Here is a 20082-nt window from a genome sequence, read left to right as displayed (position 1 = left end):
CATAGGAGCTGTTCTCATGCAAGACAAACATCCCATCGCATATGAGAGTAGAAAATTACGAGGTGTGGAGAGAACCTACAGCATCTACGACAAAGAGATGCTAGCAATCATGCACGCGCTAGCTAAGTTCAGGCAGTACTTAGTGGGAAGCCGATTCACAGTAAAAACAGATCATAATAGCTTGAAACATTTCCTTGGACAGAAGGACCTTAATGACAGGCAACAGAAATGGGTGAGTAAATTACAGGCCTATGATTTCGACATAGCCTATGTCAAAGGGAAGAAAAATATTGTTGCAGATGCTTTATCTAGAAGGCCTCATTTGCTTGCTGTTGGGATAGTCATGGATGATTGGAGAGAGATGATCTTGGCAGAATATGCTAAGGATAGTTGGGCATCTAGCATTATTGAGGAGCTATTCAAGATAGTCGATACACTGTCGTAAATGATCTAATCATCTACAAGGAAAGGATTTATTTAGTACCCGGGTCTGCTATGAAGCAGAAGATTTTGAGGGCATTTCATGATTCACCAATGGCAGGACATCCCGGATTCTTTAAGACATATCGGCAGGTGAGAGAGCGCTTCACTTGGAAAGGACTCAAATCAGAGGTGCTTCAGTTTGTTAGGGAATGCCCTGTGTGTCAGCAGAACAAACAAGAACATTCTTTTTCGGGTGGTTTACTACAGCCCCTACCCATACCAGAGAAGAAGTGGGATAGCATTTCCATGGATTTTATCACAGGCCTCCCCAAGGCACAGGGTCGAGATTGTATCTTTGTTGTGGTAGACAGATTGATGAAATTTGCACATTTCTTTGCAATTTCGTCTACATATTCAGCAGCACAAACAGCAGAACTATTTTTTCGAGAGGTATTCAGACTACATGGGATACCACAGAGCATAGTCAGTGACAGAGAGAGCAGATTTATGAGCCACTTTTGGCAGGAGTTCTTCAGGTTATGTGGAACAGAGCTCACTCCGAGTACCAGCTACCACCCCCAAACTGATGGGCAGACAGAGATAGTGAACAAATGGGTTGAGGGGTACCTTCGAAACTACATTGCAGGAGAGCAGAAGGCTTGGGTGAAGTGGCTACATCTAGGGGAGTACTACTATAATACCTCTTTCCATATGTCTATTCAAATGTCCCCTTTTATGGCACTATACGGGTATGATGCTCCTAATTTTTTGGATTTGTTATTTGGGGACAGCAGGGTGCCTAAGGCCAAGGATACTTTGCAGGAGTGTCAGGACATTATGCGATCCTTGAAGAAAAATTTGCAAAAGGCACAAAATCAGCAGAAGCAATATGCTGATCAGCACAGGGTTGAGAGGTCTTTTGAGGTGGGAGATATGGTGTACCTCATGTTACAGCTGTATAGACAGTCCTCTCTCAAGAAGAGTGGAGCAGAGAAATTGAAACCACGCTACTATGGACCGTTCAAAGTAATCAAGAGAGTGGGCGAAGTAGCTTATGAGTTGGAGTTGCCTGCAAACAGTAAAGTGCATAATGTGTTCCATGTGTCACGCCTTAAGAAGGCATTGGGTCACAATGTGGTGCCTTCAATAGTATTGCCACCTCTTGATGATGAGGGAAAGCTTATCTTGGTTCCCGAGGCCATACTTGACTCCAGGGAGAGGGTGCTTCGCAGGAGGACTATCAGGGAGTATCTAGTGAAGTGGAGGAACCTACCTGTCGAGGATGCTACTTGGGAAAATGAGCAGATATTGCAGCATCCAGAGCTGAAATTGCTTGAGGACAAGCAATTTTGGGAAGGGCGGACTGTAATGTCCCCTTTCTAGCATTCATAGCATGATGTTGTCGTTAGCCTATTTCCCCACAGTCCCGTAGGCTAACTAGGACATTAAAGGGGCTTAGAGGCCATTTGGCCTAGACAATTTCAGTTGCAGGTCTTTCTGAGGGGTTCTGAGGCAACTTTGGGCATACTTACTATTTATAGTAAGTCATCTTGGACATGGCCGAACATTCAGTCACAGTGGTATGTCGATGGTAATTGTTTAAAATCGACAGGAAGACTTATTTATCATTGATAAGATTTGTTATGCATTGATAAAGCCATTTTATAAAGTTAAATTTAAATATTTAACTTTATTAATGCATAGACTATAGTTTGTGGAAAATATTTAAATTAAAAAAGTTCCCTTTATTTTTATAACACATTGGAGACATAAGGTACATAAAGGGAGTTATGTTTTATCCCACATTGAGAAAACGAATGATTGAGCTCTTGTGAGAACACTATAAAAGAAATGGAAGAGCTTTTTTTTTGTATGCTTGGATGAAGATTAATGTTATGTTGCTGGATATCTGATTATCGAGCTTGGAGGACAGAATCCCTCTTTGCTAGCATTCTCTTCGCTGTTGGAAGACACAGTCAGGAGGATCAAGGGTGTTTTCACTTCAGGAAACACACTGGGTTTCATTTGGGGCGTTTGCATAAAGAAATTTACAAGGGTTTGAGGTGCAGATCTGAAGTTAGTTATTGCTATAGTGCCGCATGAACAGTATTTTGCTACAGTACGGCGTGAACAGTGTTGGTATCAAGTTTACTTGTTTTTCCGGCTGATTAAAAGTTTGGAGGGTTGGCCGACTACATCTGCAAAATACTACGGCAACTAATTCCAGGTTTCTTCTGTCAAATTTTGATATTTTGCATAATAATTGTTGAATACAAGTCTGAATAGTTGTTGCAGCCTTTAAGGCAGCTGTAAGTGCACATCTACATTTAAAAATCACCCTTTATTAGCAGATTGAAAGAGTTTCCAAATGTTTCATATACTATTGAATGTGTGCCAAGTGTTTGTAAAAATGTTATGATTTTTAATGTCACTTCATAGTTGTTCGTAAATCTACTCATTGGAAAGCAATTTATTGAGGAAATCAGCTTTATGAGTTTGCATACAAAGTGTTTGACAATATTCCTTAAGTTAAATTTCTGCAAGTCAAAGTTCAAATCAGGGGAGGATATTTCATTGATTTTATCATGAGATACCTTGTTGATGGTAAATCATCTTTAAGATAAACATTTTATATATATTATATATATTATACATTATATATTATTATATCATAATATAATAATATATTATAACATATATGGTTAAAGATGAGTGATACATATGGTTGTTTATATTATTAATATATTAACCAATGATGATTAACTATAGAGATATGTCTTTTCATCAGACATGCCTCCACCTCTCATATTTATGAGCCTTCAACTCTACATTTGGAAGACATCAATTACATTGGCAATGTTAGTACATTTGCAGAAAACGATTCATGTTACTTAGCATCAACAAGGTCTAAAATAATTACATCCTTACCAATTCAGTCACATACAGAATGCGCAGATTTTGAACAGAAATTAAATTATCCCAAACAGTTTTATTGCTCCAAGAAAAAATATTCCAACATCCACACCCATGCTCAGGCCATTGCAAGGTTATTTCAGACTTCTCTCAACAATTTCTAACTGGTTTTGGACGTTAGGTGACTGCTGGTAACCAAATGCAACTTTGGCCAAATGTTGTCAATGTTGTCATTGACAACACTTCAACAACTTGACAACTTTTGAGCATCTTGCCCTTCTACTTATTGTAGGACCTTTGGCACCTTACAAATGACTCATATTGCATTAGAAGGATCCAACAACCATGGCCTAAGGGCTTCCTTGCATCTTGGACCCCCTTGGCCTTACATTGCAAATTTTCCCTAAAGTTTTTTGATAACAAAAGTGTGCCAACTTTGGCTTACAACTCTGCATAAGCATTACAGGATTTAACCAATTGGTCCATGAAAACTTATTTTACTCCTACTACCCTACTTGGACCCGCCATGCCTTGGATCAGTGCTTAGGTTTGAGGGTGCTCCTGCACCAAACTACAAGGCCAGCCACAGGTCTATTAAGAGGCGTTATTTCATATATATGCAAGGCCATTCTTGCACCAATAAAAAATGAATTTTGCGATGTACAGACTATGCAGTGTGCTCCTGCACCAAACTACAAGGCCAGCCAGAGGTCTATTAAGAGGTGTTATTTCATATATATGCAAGGCCATTCTTGCACCAATAAAAAATGAATTTTGCGATGTACAGACTATGCAGTGTGCTTCAGGGTGATGATAGAAGCTTATCATCTATGGTTGGGAAGCCAACAAATCTGATGGTTTATCAGTGGCTAACAAGCACTACCATAAAATTAACAATATATACATATGAATTGGTTTTATACTTGCCAAGTGAAATGTAACTGATGCACTGATATATACTTATTTGTTTAATGATTGTCTTTCAAAATTGAACATTGCACAGTTTTATCAGATTTACAATTCTGTCCTCTTGTGAGATAATTTCTGTTATAACAGATCCTGTCACGGGTATTACAGCTCCTGACGCCTGAAAGGCAGCTCTTGTCATTAAAAGATTGTTGAATGAAAATGCCATCATTTCTAATTAACTCTGAAATATAACATTCAGAATGTTCAATTAGTAATACAGTGCTTCTTAATCTGATTATATTAGTTGCTCCATAAATGATTGTTTGAAGAATAAGAGTGAAGTAATTTATAGTAATTAGTGAGTAAGTTGAGAAGTGTGTACTGAAACAAAATCTCATTTATTTGCGTAGTATGATTCAATTCAATCATGAGATCAAGTTAGAGAGTGTATTTCTTTAAAATGAGAAGTGTTATAATTAAATTCTTATAGTAGAAAGTGTGTTTCAATTCGAGTGTGTGATTGATTTAATCCTTGGACATAGATTAACAGTGTGCTTTAGATTTAAGTGTGAGCTGTGCTTTTATTTCAAACTTTAGACTAAGTGTAAGATTCAATTCAAAGTTAGATTTCCATCCATCCCCACTCGACCTATTATCCATTGCTTGAGCACATAGCTGTTATACCCTTCATTAGTTTTATGACCCCAGATTGACACTCTTAGGTACAAACTGAGGGCATTTGCATAAGACCAATTGTAGACTAAAATGAGAGATAATTAGAGACCATAGTTTTACCCTACAACATGTGCATTTGAAAAGAGTTGTTTTATTATTATTTTTTCCCATAAAACCCTAGAATGACCCTTTATGAGGCTATTCTTTGTCCAAACATATCAGTTTGTTTTCTGTTTTGCTCTCTTCTCATTTGGTTTCCATTTTGGCAATTGGAATGGCAGATGATTATTTATGAGGGGGATCCTTCATGGGGTGCCAAATAGATTCCACAAAGAAGATCTATGGCTATAGGGTAAGCTTTTGACCCTATTGTTGAGTCTTTTGATGAAGGTTCTTTAGATTTTCAAGAACTTCTTCAAGATTTTTCCATTTTTTTAAAGAAATAAAAAAACAAGTTTAGCTCTTTCTTCTAATGTTATTGTATCTTTATTATGCATTTGTTGCATTTCTTATTTTTAACCTAATTTTAGTTCATTTAATTTCTTCTCTTAGCAAGAAATCAGATGGCAAGAATGACTAGTTGTAAAAGTTCAGTGGGTGGGGAAGGAACCGATAAATTCAAAATTAATATAGGATCTCCTTTATGGAGACTTACCACAGGAATTTCACAAGTTTCAAAAGATGGAGCATATATTGGTAAGTGTAATTATTGTAATACTAGACTAAAAAATAACTCATATTCTCGAGTGGAACTTCGCTATATGAGCCCTGCTCATAAAGAGATGAGAACATGTCTAGGCCCAAATAAGGTGTTGTCTCCCGCACGAATAGCAGGATTTGTAAAAAAACAAGAAGAGGTTGATAGATTGGTTCTAAGATTAAAACAAAGTGCATATACTGGTGGAGATGGAAAGAAAAGAAGATAATCTTTACCCACCGATTTAGTTGTAGCCTCCAAACATCCATTCTTGCCTATGATCACCTACAAATGAGGTCCACTAGACAAGGCATTTAAAAAGGAGGCAAGAGACATTGCTGAACAAAAAATTGTACACTGCCTTTATGCCAATGGTCTTCCTTTCAACTTGCTGAGATCACCTTATTGGTGGGAAATGGTGTCAACAATCAATAGTGCATCAGCTGGTTTCACAAGTCCCAGGTTACCCGCTTGTTGCAAAGAGAAAGGAACGCTATACAAACCTCCCCTCAACCAATTAGAGATTCTTCGATTGAATCAAGTGTTTCTATTGTTTTCAATTGATGGAAAGATACCAGAAACTGTCCATTGATTAATGTTATTGTATTGTCACTTAAAGGGGCAATTTTTTTTAGGGCAGTTGATTGTGAAGGGAAAGTGAGGAATGCACAATTCAGTTCCATAATTCTCGATCAGTCCATAGAGATGGTGGGTAGTGATAATGTAGTCTAGTTAATTACAATCATGCATGTACATGAGTGTACCAACATGCATGTACACTCCCCAGGGCTGATATGAGCACATTTTTTGGACAACATGCATGTACACTCCCTCAACTTGGCGATGCAGCAAATTGGCACTCAAATAGAGTCGGTGAAACAAATATATGAAGAAGCTGAGGAGATTCATATGTTTGTGATGAATTACCAAATGTCACAATAGATTGTTCTCGAGATTGGAGTCGTTGAAGGTAAATACTAAATTTTATTTATTTAATTTTAATTTATGCTATGTCATGTTCATTTATCAATTTGTATATTAATTTGCTTAATATTTATTATTCTTTTAATGTGTTGTTTACATATTGATATTGGTATTAACTTGCATAGGTTGTTGAGACCCAATTTGTATCTCATACTATTCTTATGAGACGACATCTAAAGGTGCAAAAGGCAATTGGGTCAAATGGTGATTATTTGCAACTAATGACATGTATGGAAGGCTTCACATTCAAAGAGGGACTGTTACATCCCAATTTTTGACCCAATTTAAAATGTTCATATAGCCATTGAGGTTCACATGAAGTCAGTTGACAGTTAAATTTGTTATAATCCTGCGAAATGGTAAGATAGATAGTCATTATAATTTCATATGAAGATAACATGCTAGTTGATTATTTATCATGATTTCATGGAATTGAAGAGGTGGTTGATTTCATGGAATTGAAGAGGTGGTTAGCCGTTATGATTATTTATGATTAATAACTTATTATGATAATATGATTTAACTGCAGAGAATTTCCTTGTAAGGAGCATGTCTAAGGGGTGGAAGGATTGTCAAAAAAGAATTGGGCACAAGAGCATCACCATCATTGTGTGAATGGGTATGAATCTTGAATCACCATGGTTGAGGACCTAGCGACTGCATAATAGGTTACACACATTAGACACGCATGAGCTATTAAATAAACATTAAAAACATTAATGATTTAACTTAATTAAATTACATACCTTTAAACAGCTTATGATTGACATTTCTATCATTTCAGATTAACACATATTTATGAACGTGCACATAGATATAGAAATAAAGGTGACATAGTATTATTTTTATACAAGATTCTATCTAATACGTACATTTAAGTACATGTACAAGAAGATAAAATAATATTCCAAGTAAACCATGTATTTAGATATACATAATAAAAGATACAACCTTGTATAAAATATATACTATGATGCTATCTTATAAATACATCTATGTGCAAGTAGATAAATATATTATAAATTATCCTTGATTTATAACCTTTAAGATCTTTTCCATATTTATTCAATTCTTTTCTAAAAACCGAAATATACGCTTGGCATATTATATCGGCGTTCAAAAAGGAAAATCATTTCTTTAAAAGTTACAGCTTCTTAGAAGCCTGGGAGATTATCGAATGCCTTTACATATATTTGGAAGCCGAGAGAAGGCGGAGGAGAATATATTGTCTTCACACGATTTAGCTATGTATATTTTTACCCACACTTTTACTGCTTGTTCTACCCTTGATGAAGGTCAGAAATCAAATATATTCTGAATATTCCATACGGATTGCTTCCGTGAGGGAACTGTCTGTTAAACATTAGGCCAAGGCTCACGTTTTCCATTAAGTTAGACCAAGTTAGGTAGTCATTTCCTTTTCAAGTGATACATCTTCTTTCCTTTATTCCTACATTCCAATTTTGTCATGTCCCCATTTTTTGGAGGCAGTTCGATTTAATTAATTTAATTAATTTGGTTGTCCAAAATAATGAATATTTTATGAGGACGACTAATTAATTATTTTAATTAAATAAATAAGTGATATTAAGTTAATTATTTATAAAGTTATCAAATAAATAAATATTAAAAGGTAACTTTATATTTAATTAATTTAATAAAGTGACTTGGATTATAAAAATATTTTATAAAGTCACTTAATAGATAAAATAAAATAATGTTCTGGAAGCTTCTGGAGAAAATGGAAAGAAAAGAATAAATAGGCACCTCGGGGCTCCATTCTAATCAAGCAAGTTGTTTATTTCTCTCTGGATATCAGATTGTGATTCAATCACAAGTGCATTGTGGAGCCTAGGGTTTCTGCAATTGTCACAACTGGCCATTGAGAACGATAACTCTCAATTGGTACGCAATTTTGAGGATGTGAAATATCATCTGAATTATTGCAGATTGGAGGTGACATTACAGTCATTTCATCGAGGCAAAATCTGTGGCCTAAGGCCAAATTTTGGAGGATCATTCTAAGAATTGACTTTTGAAGATTTAAGCTATTTGCAAGGTTGGAGTTTATTATTTTACGGGATCAGTTGGCAAGAGGAGTAAGGCGACTTCTTCAGCATTCTATATAGAAAGTCGCAGTGTGAGCAGATCGGGGGTAAAAGAACGAGTTTCAAAGCCATCCTTCCAGCCAGCAATTCTGTATACTATTAGGGCCAAAGTCTGGGCCAAAGGCAATTGCAAAGATCATGTTATAGGGTGACGCCATTGAAGTCGAGCTGGAAGTGGAACCGATTCAAATTGATTTAGGAGCCGTTTGTATAGAAGCCGTTTGAAATAATTTGCACAAGATTAACGGAATTTGGTAGGCCGGATTATATTATATCACCAACGTCAATCATATATTCGGAGATTATAAGGAAATCGCAAGGATAGTGTAGCAGATTGTAATCAGATTTACAATTCAGTACATGCCTTAATCAATCACTATTATTCATTAATCCCAATTTGATTGTTCTAGTTAAGGAATTGATTGGGTTTATTATTACCATAAGACATTGTATTGTAATCTGCAATCGGCATGAATGTAACAGTCCAGTCATTAGTAGCAGATTGTAATCAGATTTATTGAACATTGCTGTTAGTACTAATATTGTTAATTATATTTCACTACATACTTGAACTATTGGAAACACTACAAAAAGTTTTCTACTGCAAGCCAAGTGTTTGACGAAATGTCAAACCACTAAAAGAGTTTCTGGTGTTGGAAGGAGTAATAACCTGTTGGGGTTATTTCAAATTTATAGCAGAAGGAAGTATGTCCATGAGAAATATGTACTATATTATCAAAGAAACTAATCTTTCCATATTGAGTCAAGACCAATTGTCATGATAAGTCCAAACATCTTTATTTTACTATTGAAAGTCAGAAACGAATTGTACTTTGCAAGTCTTAAGATAATTTTCTCAAGCCATAAATGCTATGATGTACTGAAACATGTAACATTCATACACTAGTTGAGGATCAGCAGAATGAGTTGGTTTACTCTGAGATTTAAAATACCTGGGACTCACCTGGTTGTATGGCCAAGGAAAAGGGTGAAGAGGTGAGAGATAGAAATCTGCAATAACATAAAACAAAATCAGTTGTGACATAACAATTATTTATTGTTTTAAAGGAACATTTAATAGCTCATGCATGTCCAATTCATTCTTTGTTGTCAAGTCGACTGGTGTGATTAATACCAAAATGCTCAGTGGTTAACAAGGTGTTCCATGTCTATTTCGAGTAGGGAGGGCTTTTCTAGTTAGAGAAAGTGTGGGGATAAGTATAAGGTCTGTGGTTGGGTGGTTAAGCCCCTGACAGTATTTTCCCTCTCCACAAAATGTCAAAACGTGCGTCAGACAAAGATAAGCATTCAAACCTTTATTGGTAATAGGTATTTTACTTTTGTGATGTCTATTCAAGTAGAGGATAAGATGAATTGAGTTGTATCATGGTTATAGTTATTTCTTTAAATGAAAGCAACTCTTATCGTTAATGTAATTGGCAACTAGTTAGTTCGATTGATCTTCTAACTGAACATGGAATATATTTATTTGCAAGAGATAGGTTTATTTGATGGGTTGTTATTTCAGTCTTTCATTTATAAGAATATTGATTATAGAATATCTTCTAATCTTATGTTATAGCCACAGCTAGCAATAGAAAGAAAAGGAAAGATACAATGATATTTGAAGCCCTAAATGATACAGTTGTATCTGATGCCCTAAATGATACAATGGTATCTGAAGCTTAAATGACACAGTGGTATTGACCCCCTAAAAGATACAGTAGTATTTGATGCCCTCGATGATCCAATGGTAATTGATGCCCTAATTAATACAGTGGTATGTGATGCCCTAAATAACCCAATGGTAATTGATGCCCTAATTGATATAGTAGTATTTGATAGTAATCGTCATTTGATCCTAAGTGGTATTTGTGGACTAACCTGAGTTTTGCAGAAGCATCCCTAGATTGATTTCAGTTTCGAATTTCACGGTATGTAGATTTTAAATTCTTTGAGTAAATTCATTGATGGTATCTTCAATTGTTAGTTATGAGTTTTCCATTTAAGTAATTGTAACTGTTAATCTCATTGACATGAATGTAACTGATATAATTGTCTTCCTATGAATATGATGTAATAATTGTATATCTTTGATATGATAGTTGTTAGTTAAGACTTAGGAAAAGTGGTTGTTACAGGGACCAAAAGGACAATTCATCGGTCTTGGATGATAGTTGGTGGGCTCATGTGGAACATATATTGGAACTCACCGAGCCTATCATGACTCTGATTTTCTGATACAGATTCACCTTGTTTGGGGAATTTCTATGATGGCATGGACACAATGGTAGAGAGAGTAAAATTGGCAATACAAGAATATGAGAATGGCCTCATAAAATGTGAAACCTTACGCATTAAGGCAGAATCAATCGTTCATCATCATGAGGAAAAGATTACCATCCCAATGCACCTACTTGCACATGTCATATCTTCAAGGTACTGTAGGAAGAAAGTACTTCTACGCCAGAGAGATTAGCACCATATGGAGAAAAAAGTTGCTAATGGGTACAAGCGGGCATTCGCTAGACTCTACCAAATGAAGAAGTGTAGAAAGAATTTGGCTTGTTTACCTTAGGAAGAAGTCATACTTCAATAGCTATTAATGACTAATATGACATGGAAGCTATTAGATGGTGGTACCTCCGTGGTCAAAAATTTGGGTACCTCCGACCTCTTGCAATCAAGATCCTCTCACAATTTTTTTCTTTTTTTTTTACCACTTGTATTCTACAATGTTGTATCTTAACATTCTTTAATTTCCTTTGCATTTTTATTTTTGATTTTGTAAAAACTGAATAGGTTGTAAGTTCTTCTACTGCTGAACGGAATCAGAATACATACTCCTTTATCCACTTCTATCTGCATAGCTAGTTGGAATCAATGAAAGACGAAGACTTAGTTTATATTCATTCCAACTTACGTCTTTTGTCATGTAAAGAGGATCACTGCAAGGATGTCAAAGCTTTGGGATGTACCGCCGAATGTGCCAACTTGGATGCACCCATTAAGGAACTCCAATCCACTTAGTAAAGTGTAGCTGGTTGGATTCAAAACAAGATGAAGACTTCATTTGTATTCATTCCAACTAACGTATTTTGTCAGGTAAAGAGGATCACTACAAGGATGAGCAGCAAAGCTTGTGGCATAGCCCCAGAATGCAACCATTCAGGATCATACTGCATTCAGGATCATACTAGACTCACTACATCCCTACACATGGTGCATCTAGTGCAAGTTCAACTACTTTGGGTTCAAATAATACTGAACTTGCATCAGCTGAAGATGAAAATCCAGTAATGATGATTATGTTTTATAATACCTTTGATGATTGATGAATCATGGACTACATTTTGTAATCATAATGATTTTCTGAGTTTAATTGGAAATGTGAACAGACATATATGGTATGGCTTATTTGAATATCTGTGAACTATCAATTGGCATTTAATATTTATCTTTGGCATTTGGCATTGATCAATGATTTAATTCTGTATATTTCTTTCCCTTTTCTGTTTGTATATTTCTATATAATGTATAATATAAATATACACACACGTACCCAATCACATCCAAAATCCAACAACAAAAATCATGTATCCATGTACCGGTTTCTCATACCCACAACTGCATCCAGATTCGAACTGGTAACTTAGTTTCTATAAGTATTCAAATAAAAACAGAGATAGGGAAATAAGAGTTGTGAAAGATTTTATGCACAAAAAAGAAAATCTAAATTTAAAATATATGCTGTAAAGCTTTCATAAAGATCACAACTGTTTCCAAACCTCTCGTGGTGGAGTTTCTCCATTCAAAGCAGATAAAGCTACTCCTGTGAGTCCAACACCAAAAGCTGCAACAATGGTACCTATTCCTCCCCATAAAAGCCATCCATTCTTTATGTTCAAAGGTTCTCTCCATTCTGCCTCATGGTAATAAATAGAATTGATTTATTATTGAGTAGTAAAAACCTGAAAGCAACTTGGATATTGAAAATCAAAACCAAAAACTGCAAGGATCCATGCAAATTTTAAACAAAAATGTATGGATTTATTACTATTACTCAAAATCCTGCATAAATATTATGCATCTATTTCTACCTTTTTCCTTTGATTTATAAGCCTAACACCAAAATAAAGATTCCATAAAGTGATAAGCTTTGAAAAAGTTCTAAAAAATTCAGAAGAAAATTTACTACAAATGGATTGTGAAATTTATTTTTAGGATTATAGTTTTTTTTTTTCCAAAAAAAAGACTCCCACTTTGATAGCATGGTGTTAAATAATTGAATGAATTATGAAATAATCAAAGAGATCACTTAAAGAATTACAAAACAGATGTCTCTATTATGAAATATTCATAAAATAGAAACTATATAATATTACACTATGATACAATATTGATCATTAAATAATAAATGCTAGAGATATTATCATAATATTCTAAGCCATAGTGTTCTTGTTTTGATATATGTTTGGAACATTTGATGTCATGGATACATATTACATGAGTTTTAAATGCATTTAAGAATATTTATAATTATATATATCTAAGTTTGCTATTTCCTAAAGCTAAAATTTGAGTTTATATTATGTGATCGATGTATACTTGTGTATGTGATCAAATTACTTTCTATTAGATTATGTCAGTCTATCTTTAAGTTGTTTTCAATAAAAGGTGCATGAAACTAGTTTTTGTAATAACCCTCAGCTAGTTATAACTTAATCAAACATTAATTTCCTTATAAATCAGTGGTTTGACATTTCGTCAAACATTTCGCAAGCAACTATGTCACTGCTGCAATGATCCTGTTGGCTCACTCTATAGATGTGTTGAAGAATGCCTTTTTGTGTCCAAGAATGGTTGCAATTGCTATGGACTTTTTTTGCAATAAATAGTTTTTACCTTCAAAATATTTATGAATGACTAACAGTGAACAGCTAATAACAATGCTAGTAAATAACTCAAACATATAACCACTTCTAATTAATGCAAATCTGATTGCTTACATGACAGTTAACAACTGAAAATTGAATTGCATATACTGAACCTGTTTACAATGGAACCTGGATGATGGATGCAAGAATCCAAACACCAAAAGATGCGACAATCTGCCCAACAGTCCTCAACACTCCAACATTCCTTACAGCAGTCATTGACAGTAACTTTTGGCAGCCACGTTAGGTAGGGTTAGTACTTGTGCTGCCTGCAATACTGATCGCAGCCTTCTATAATACCTGCCTGGGCTCTTAGGGTCTGATTGTAGGCCCATTATAATTCAACGCAGGCCCTGTACTATCCAACATAGCCCTCTAACAAAATTGCAGGCTTTCCCAGTCAAACACAGGTCTGGCAAAGTCAGTGCCTTTCAGCCGCCAAATCTGCCAACTTTGGCAATGCCAATACATACAGATCAGATCATTCAAATGGAAGAATGAAGCACCAACAAGAAAGGACTCCAAATATTGATTTTCCAACAAGTGCATTTCTCAACAAAATAATATCTCCCAGCCACACTCAACCACAGTAAAGGAGATGCTAACAAACTCACAGAAAACAATCCTCTTCTCAGCCAAAATGTGAAACAATAGAGAAGTTGGGCAATCTTAGCTATAGCTCAGCAGCTAAATTGCAAAGTGATTGCAAATGCAATTCTCAAATCTCAAAACCCTTATACTTCAACAAGAGCACAAACTCAGAAACTCCTCACAGGCAACAAAAGCAAATAATCAATCGAATGCTTTCCGCATCAAATGGGCTCATATTTATAATCTCCAAATGGCACAAGTTTCCCAAACGAACTTCACTTGAAAAACTTCCTCAACACAACATTAAAATATAATAAAGTGCCATAGAATATATCTAATAATTACTTTTGGCTCCCAAAAATTACCTTTTCCACCATGACATAATATTCTAACACACAAGGCCACTATTTAAAACTTTTCGACCTGGTTCCAATGAGCTATCATACCGAGGCGAGCAACAAACAACACTAACAAAAATAACCTCAACATATTTAGATGAATATTAATAAAAAAAAATTCTTGTGCCCACGATTTAAAACTTTTTGACCTGGTTCCAATGAGCTATCATACCGAGGCGAGCAACAAACAACACCAACAAAAATAACCTCAACATATTTAGATGAATATTAATAATAAAAAAATTCTTGTGCCCACGATTTAAAACTTTTCGACCTGGTTCCAATGAGCTATCATACCGAGGCGACCTCAACATATTTAGATGAATGTTAATAAAAAACTCACCTGTCTTGTGAAAACAACTATAGAAGCATCAGAATCGAAATCTGACAACACCAGAGTCATCCTAATGAATACAGACGACAAATGAACCTAAAATGGTGACTTACTATAAATAGACGCTCTCTCCAAGATTCTTGGAGCCCAAACTAGAAGCTCAAAACAAAAATTAGGTGCATTACTCAACTCCTCTAACTCGACTGAGTTCATCGGAACCAACAATTTGACTTACTATAAATAGTAAGTCCCTCAAATGGAGCCAAAACACACCATGGGCTATTGGAAAGCCTATAACTGCACAACTGAGACCGTCAAATCCTATTGTCAACTCACGAGGGTCGCGAAGGTGAACTGACCAAGCCAACTACAGGAACTTGCTACATATGGGGACATTATAATCCTCCCTCACTAAGATTGCTTGTCCCCAAGCAATGTTAAAGCAAATGAACATTATAGTCCACCTGGATCCCAAGGGTAAAACTGTGTACTATCCCTACTGTGTACAAGCAATTCATATAGCACCAGCACACAAATAACATACATCAACATCAGAAGCATCTGAAAACTAACTCTAGGTGCCGATGAAGGCAACAGTGCATTGGAACTCAACCCAACTGAAATACCAACTCTGTCCACACTTGAGTCCCCATCAAACTGACACTCACACCCAATTGCATTGCGAAGACGATAATGACCATAAGTACCTAAATCATTATCATCAACTCCAAGCCCAAATAAATTGTCCTGGGTATGTGGATACTGCAAGTGATCTAACTTACAACTGTTGATCCCATCTCCAAAAGATGGTGCTAACCCATTGCATAATGGATGGTATGAAACTAGAGCCAACCCACACCGACGTAAAACTAAATCCTCTACTTGTGGGTCAAAAGAGAAGTAATGAGCGCTCCTCACAATGTAATGTTGATAAAAGCACCCAATCTCTGTCAAGGGCTCATCAGTATCAAACTAGGAATTAGAAGATGGCTCCAATCTCTGATTCCGAACTAACTGTCAAGCGGAATCCTTGGCAATCCTCTCAGCAAACCCAACCACGATGGGGAAGAATAGTAGACAAAGTCTCTACAATCTTTCCTAACAACGTCCGAATGGCGCAAGAGTCTCAGATGAGACTAGCCTCAAACACTTTGTGTGAATCCTCCCGCACATCCAAACTCTCCAAAAGATACTCCATGAAAGACTTTGTGCAGTAGAAACTATTTGTGAAAGCATCAACCTACTCCCCTGCAACCCGCAGCTGATCCCTTTGAAAATATGGCACTGCCAACTGTCCAATGTTATCAACTATATGAGATGAAGAAATAGATTCGTTTCCAGCAGAAGGAAGCAAATCATCATGAGAGCTCGACTCTACTGATACTCTTACCTCATTCGTACCTACTACACCCATATCTTGGATGAATGTGTTGGCTGCAACATCACTTCCCTCATCCCCAACCGTGGAAGCAAACTCACCACCAACCACAATATGCAACTAAATTGGATCTAGTGCTGGTGTCAATTGAACTTGCTCCAACTCCATGGTAACCTCATCCAACTGTGACTGTGACTCCTGAAGAGCCAACTGAGTACACTGAAGAGAGACAACAACCACCTCAAGCTCTTGGGTGAACTCAGCCACCTCTTTCTCTTAACCTAACGTCTCATAAAAGGTGCTAGCCCACTCTAGAAGGTAGTCCTTGTCAACAACTAACTACGAATAGTTATGCTTCAAGATCCTGATAGCCTCTCTTCTCTCTTGGGTGAACTCAGCCACCTCTTTCTCTTAACCTAACGTCTCATAAAAAGTGCTAGCCCACTCTAGAAGGTAGTCCTTGTCAACAACTAACTACGAATAGTTATGCTTCAAGATCCTGATAGCCTCTCGAAGTGCATGAATCTCTACTAGAGAAAGAGTATTATCACCGTGCTCATCTAACATAGGAGCACCCCAACTATATGCGCCTAGCATCTAACGAATTGCATCATAATGCTCAAAATCTGAAGTGTCGTCACTATCACTCAACTTCAACTAACTGGCCACATGATGCCTTTGTAACCCCTGCCTCCTATGTACACTCTTTGTCTCACCAACTGCACTTGTGATAGGAAATCGAATTAGAACTGCTCACCACAAGATCGGTCACTACTTGTGTGCTACGGTCCTCACACACATTTGCAATCAAGGTACAACTATTCGGTACCTCAACCAACACCTCCTCTGAGGAAGCCCTCGGTGTATCGCACTTCTTGCATGACTCTACTTCCTCCTCAACAGAAAGTCCCTATAAATCCTGATCCCGAGACCTGTCCAAAACCTCGTCGAAGTCATCACCCAATAACTAGCAAGGGGTATCATGTCCAGTACAACTCATAGCATCATCAAATAGATCATCAGATGTGTCCATAATATCTACATCCACATCTCCTAGTAAAGTCTCAACTGTCGATCCCTGACTCTGCACACATTACTCAACATCAAGTTGTAATCAAAGTCAGGTTGTAAATCAAGAATGCTAGAGCATAAACCAACACCCACTGACTCTACTATAACACCCAGATCACCAACATCACAGTTGGGTGACTCCATACATGCATGGTCCCATCTAAGGAAGTAGCTGCCTCTTGTCCTAGAGCAAAACTACAACTGACATATAAATCTCCTATAAGAATTCCCTCCTCGAGAGAGCCTGAAGTATCAATGGTAACAACTGTATGAATTGTCTCTACACTAACTTCAGTAACAACTCTAGGAGCCTCAACCTGTTGAAGCTCAGTGTCACTATCCTCAGTTGCCACTAACACAACCACCTGTCCCTATGGAATAAGTTCATCATCAACACTACGAATAGGACTAGCAGGCGTCGTACTAAATATAGGTCCATTTGCATTACGGACACCTGTTAGGGAAAAATCAAGCCTCCTTCTCACTAATCTTCTAAAGGCGAAGACCATATCCCTGGCTACCCTCTCAACTGTCTCTAGATCCGACAAGCTCTCAACCAACCTCTGTTAATGAAGCTTAAGTTTTTACATACTCTCCTGCAAAGAATTCACGTTCATGCCAACTTCCTCATTACTTCACCGACTTCTAGAACTACCAGTCCTCCTATGGTTGTCCATGGCTAGAAAATGATAGAGTGATGGTCACTCCAAATGCAACAGATAATCTGAAAATAAAATAACTTTCCTACCCCACAGGATGGCAGGAAACCACTCTGATACCACTATAATAACCCTCAACTGGTTATAAGTTAATTAAACATTAATTTCTTATAAATCAGTGGTTTGACATTTCGTCAAACATTTCGCAAACAACTATATCACCACTATAATGAACCTGTTGGCTCACTCTATAGATGTGTTGAAGAATGTCTTTTTGCGTCCAAGAATGGTTGCAATTGTTATGGACTTTTTTTGCAATAAATAGTTTTTACCTTCAAAATATATATAAATGACTAACAAGTGAACAGCTAATAACAATGCTAGTAAATAACTCAAACATAAAACCACTTCTAATTAATGCAAATCTGATTGCTTACATGACAATTAACAACTGAAAATTGAATTGCATATACTGAATGTGTTTACAGTGGAACCTGGATGATGGATGCAAGAATTCAAAGGCCAAAAGATGCAACAATCTGCCCTACAGTCCTCAACACTCCAACATTCCTTACAGCAATCATTGACAGTAACTTTTGGCAGCCACGTTAGGCAGGGTTAGTACTTATGCCGCCTCCAATACTGACCTCAGCCTTTTATAATAGTTGCCTGGGCTCTTAGGGTCTGATTGCAGGCCCATTAAAATTCAACGCAGGCCTTGTACTATCCAACACAGCCCTTTAACAAAATTGCAGGCTTTCCTAGTCAAACATAGGTATGGCAAAGTCAGTGCCTTTCAGCCACCAAATATGCCAATATGTACAGATCAGATCATTCAAATAGAAGAATGAAGCACCAACAAGAAAGGACTCCAAATATTGATTCTCCAACAAGTGCATTTCTCAACAAAAATATCTCCCAACCACACTCAACCACAATACAGGAGATGCTAACAAACTCACAGAAAACAATTCTCTTCTCAACCACATTGTGAAACAGTAGAGAAGTTGGGAAATCTTAGCTATAGCTCAGCAGCTAAATTGCAAAGTGATTGCACATGCAATTCTCAAATCTCAAAACCCTTATACTTCAGCAAGGGCACAAACTCAAAAACTCCTCACCAGCAACAAAAGCAAATAATCAATTAAATGCTTTCCTCATCAAATGGGCTCATATTTATAATCTCTAAATGGCACAAGTTTCCCAAACGATCTTCACTTAAGAAACTTCCTCAACACAACATTAAAATATAATAAAGTGCCATATAATATAATTATTAATTACTTTTGGCTCTAAAAAATGATATTTTCCACGATAACATAATATTCTGACACACAAGGCCACTATTTCTTGTACCCATGATTTATAACTTTTCGACCCGACTCCAACGAGCTATAATACTAAGGCGAGCAACATACAACACCAATAAAAATAACAACCTCAACATATTTAGATGAATAATAATAGTAAATCACGCATCTTGCAAAAACAACTGTAGAAGCGTTAGAATCGAAATCTAACAACACCAGAGTGATCCTAATGAAGAAAGACGACAGATGAACCTAATGGGTGACTTATTATAAATAGACACTCTCTCCAAGAGTCTTGGAGCCCAAACCAGAAGCTCGAAATAAAAACTGGGAGCATTACTCAATTCCTCTAACTCAACTAAGCTAATCGAAACCAACATTTTGACTTACTATAAATAACAAGTCCCTCAAACGAAGCCAAAACACACCATGGGCTACTGGAAAGCCTATAACCCCACAACTGAGACCCTCAAATCCTACTGTCAACTCACGAGGGTCGCGATGGTGAACTGACCAAGCTAATTGCAAGAACCTGCTACAAATGGGGACATTACAGTTTTAAATCCTTAAAAAGTCTCTAAATTTCTTGGGGTTTTTCACTTTGCCAACTTTTGCCAAGTCAGCTCAGCTTTGCCATGTTCGTATTGAGTCCAACACCCAAAACTATGGTTTGGATGCTAGTCACAAGAGACTTA

At 36.6% G+C, this 20082-nt stretch overlaps 1 protein-coding gene across 6 annotated transcripts in view; it reads right to left on the bottom strand.

Annotated features, from left to right (window-relative positions):
- LOC149535647 (CAAX amino terminal protease family protein) overlaps window positions 1-20082 on the bottom strand; it is a 183717-nt gene that overhangs the window by 89176 nt on the left and 74459 nt on the right. For all 6 annotated transcript variants that reach the window (XM_089803459.1, XM_089803461.1, XM_089803462.1 and 3 more), the window contains one exon: window positions 12498-12631. In XM_089803459.1, the coding sequence (XP_089659585.1) occupies window positions 12498-12631 (134 nt within the window). The remainder of the gene's footprint in view (window positions 1-12497; window positions 12632-20082) is intronic.

The sequence above is a fragment of the Cupressus sempervirens genome, chromosome 10 (assembly GCF_028749045.1).
Source record: "Cupressus sempervirens isolate cs-2001-9-10 chromosome 10, ASM2874904v1, whole genome shotgun sequence".
NCBI classification, from domain to species: domain Eukaryota; kingdom Viridiplantae; phylum Streptophyta; class Pinopsida; order Cupressales; family Cupressaceae; genus Cupressus; species Cupressus sempervirens.
The sequence above is the reverse complement of the archived record's forward strand: the minus strand, read 5'-3'. Positions and strand labels throughout refer to the sequence as shown.